Source organism: Diceros bicornis, chromosome 7 (assembly GCF_020826845.1).
Source record: "Diceros bicornis minor isolate mBicDic1 chromosome 7, mDicBic1.mat.cur, whole genome shotgun sequence".
NCBI classification, from domain to species: Eukaryota; Metazoa; Chordata; class Mammalia; order Perissodactyla; family Rhinocerotidae; genus Diceros; species Diceros bicornis.
The window spans coordinates 63161551-63163080 of NC_080746.1; the positions used below are offsets into that span (position 1 = coordinate 63161551).

General features: G+C 44.3%; 1 protein-coding gene across 1 annotated transcript; it reads right to left on the reverse strand.

Moving 5' to 3' along the window:
• Nucleotides 1-258: 258 nt before the first annotated feature.
• LOC131409097 (olfactory receptor 52P1-like) lies at nt 259-1194 on the reverse strand. The gene has a single exon (XM_058546275.1). The coding sequence runs from the start codon at nt 1192-1194 to the stop codon at nt 259-261; it is 936 nt and encodes a 311-aa protein (XP_058402258.1).
• Nucleotides 1195-1530: the final 336 nt, after the last annotated feature.

The window sequence follows — 1530 nt, forward strand, 5'->3', positions numbered from 1 at the left end:
GTGCTCCTGTTAAACAGACATAGAAAGAGATATCTTAGGCTCTCTCTTTTTTAGTTCATAACTCAGTGAAAGTACAAACATATTGATCCTTTGTGTAAGCCAAAAAACAAAACAAAAGAAAAACAAAATGCTCCTCCATGGCCTATTCTTTCCACAGCTCATCTGGGAATAAAACGAGATCTTGGATGGTTAGGCAAAGATGTTGTCAGTTGTCCTCGTTGTTCATTTTCTCACAGGTCTATTGTCAGTACTCACAGCCTATGTAGATCCTCTGCACAGATATTTGGCCACCTTGCCCCGTATTTCCTTCATCTTTATACCATAGATGATGGGGTTGAGCATTGAGGGTAGGAGAAGGTAGAGATTGGCAAGGAGAATGTGGACATGAGGTGGGATATTGTGACCAATACGGTGAGTGAGAGAGGAAAAGAGTGCAGGTACATAACTGACAAGGATGACAAAGAAGTGTGCTGAGCAGGTGTTGAGGGCTTTGCAGGTGGCATCTCTAGAGTTGAGGCGTACCACAGCCTGCAGAATGAGACCGTAAGAGAGACCAATAAGCAGGATATCAAGTCCCACCACGAGCAGAATCACAAAGAGCCCATAGATACGATTGGGTCTGGTGTCGTCACAGGCCATTTTCACCACAGCCATGTGGTCACAGTAGGAGTGAGGAATGACTACGTGGCAGAAGGTCAATCTTTGAAGTAGAAGAGGCATGGGCAGAATAAGAATCACACCCTTGGCTAGAGCCACCAGTCCCAGGCGTCCAACTAAGGAATGGCTCAGAATTTTGTTGTAATGTAATGGCTCACACACAGCCATGCAACGGTCAAAAGCCATTACAACAAGTAGAGCTGATCGTACCACAGAAGCTCCATGGATGAAAAACATTTGGATGAAACAGGCATTGGCAGCTATGTCCCGATCATTGAACCAGAAGAGGCAGAGGAGCTTAGGCAACAGAGACAGAGTGGATATGAGGTCAGCCACCATAAGCAGAGCCAGGAGCAGGTACATTGGTGTGTGGAGTGTGGGTTCTGTGGCCACCAGGAAGAGGATAGCACCATTGCAAATGAGGATAGCCAAAAACATGGAGGAGAAAGAAAGAGATAGCCACAAATTCTGTGACTCTAAGCCAGGTATGCCCACCAAAGTGAAGGTCATGAAGCTGGAATGGTTGAAGGTCAGCATAGTAGAAACTGTCGGTGGTTGTTAAAGGAAGTTTAAACACCTGCCAACGAGACATGGGTTGTGGGTTGTATTTACCAGTTTAGCTTTTAATGACTTCTGAGATGGGGCTCAGAGAAAGAAGGAAGAATACCTCTTTGGGATCATGCGGTCTGCAATCTGGATTCAGGCCTATCTCTAAGCACTTATATTGTTTTTACATTCATTTCTTTATGAGCCTTGGACTTCTTTTCTGTATAAGGGATGTTGTAGTAGACCTTTACTCTTTCCCCTCCCAGTTCAGCAATTCCACACTTCCAAAAATTTTTTTGGAGTTCTAAGAATAGGAGAAAATATTAT

Excerpts from the sequence above, each read along its gene's own strand:
- LOC131409097 (XM_058546275.1), bottom strand. The coding sequence starts at position 1,194 with ATGCTGACCTTCAACCATTCCAGCTTCATGACCTTCACTTTGGTGGGC.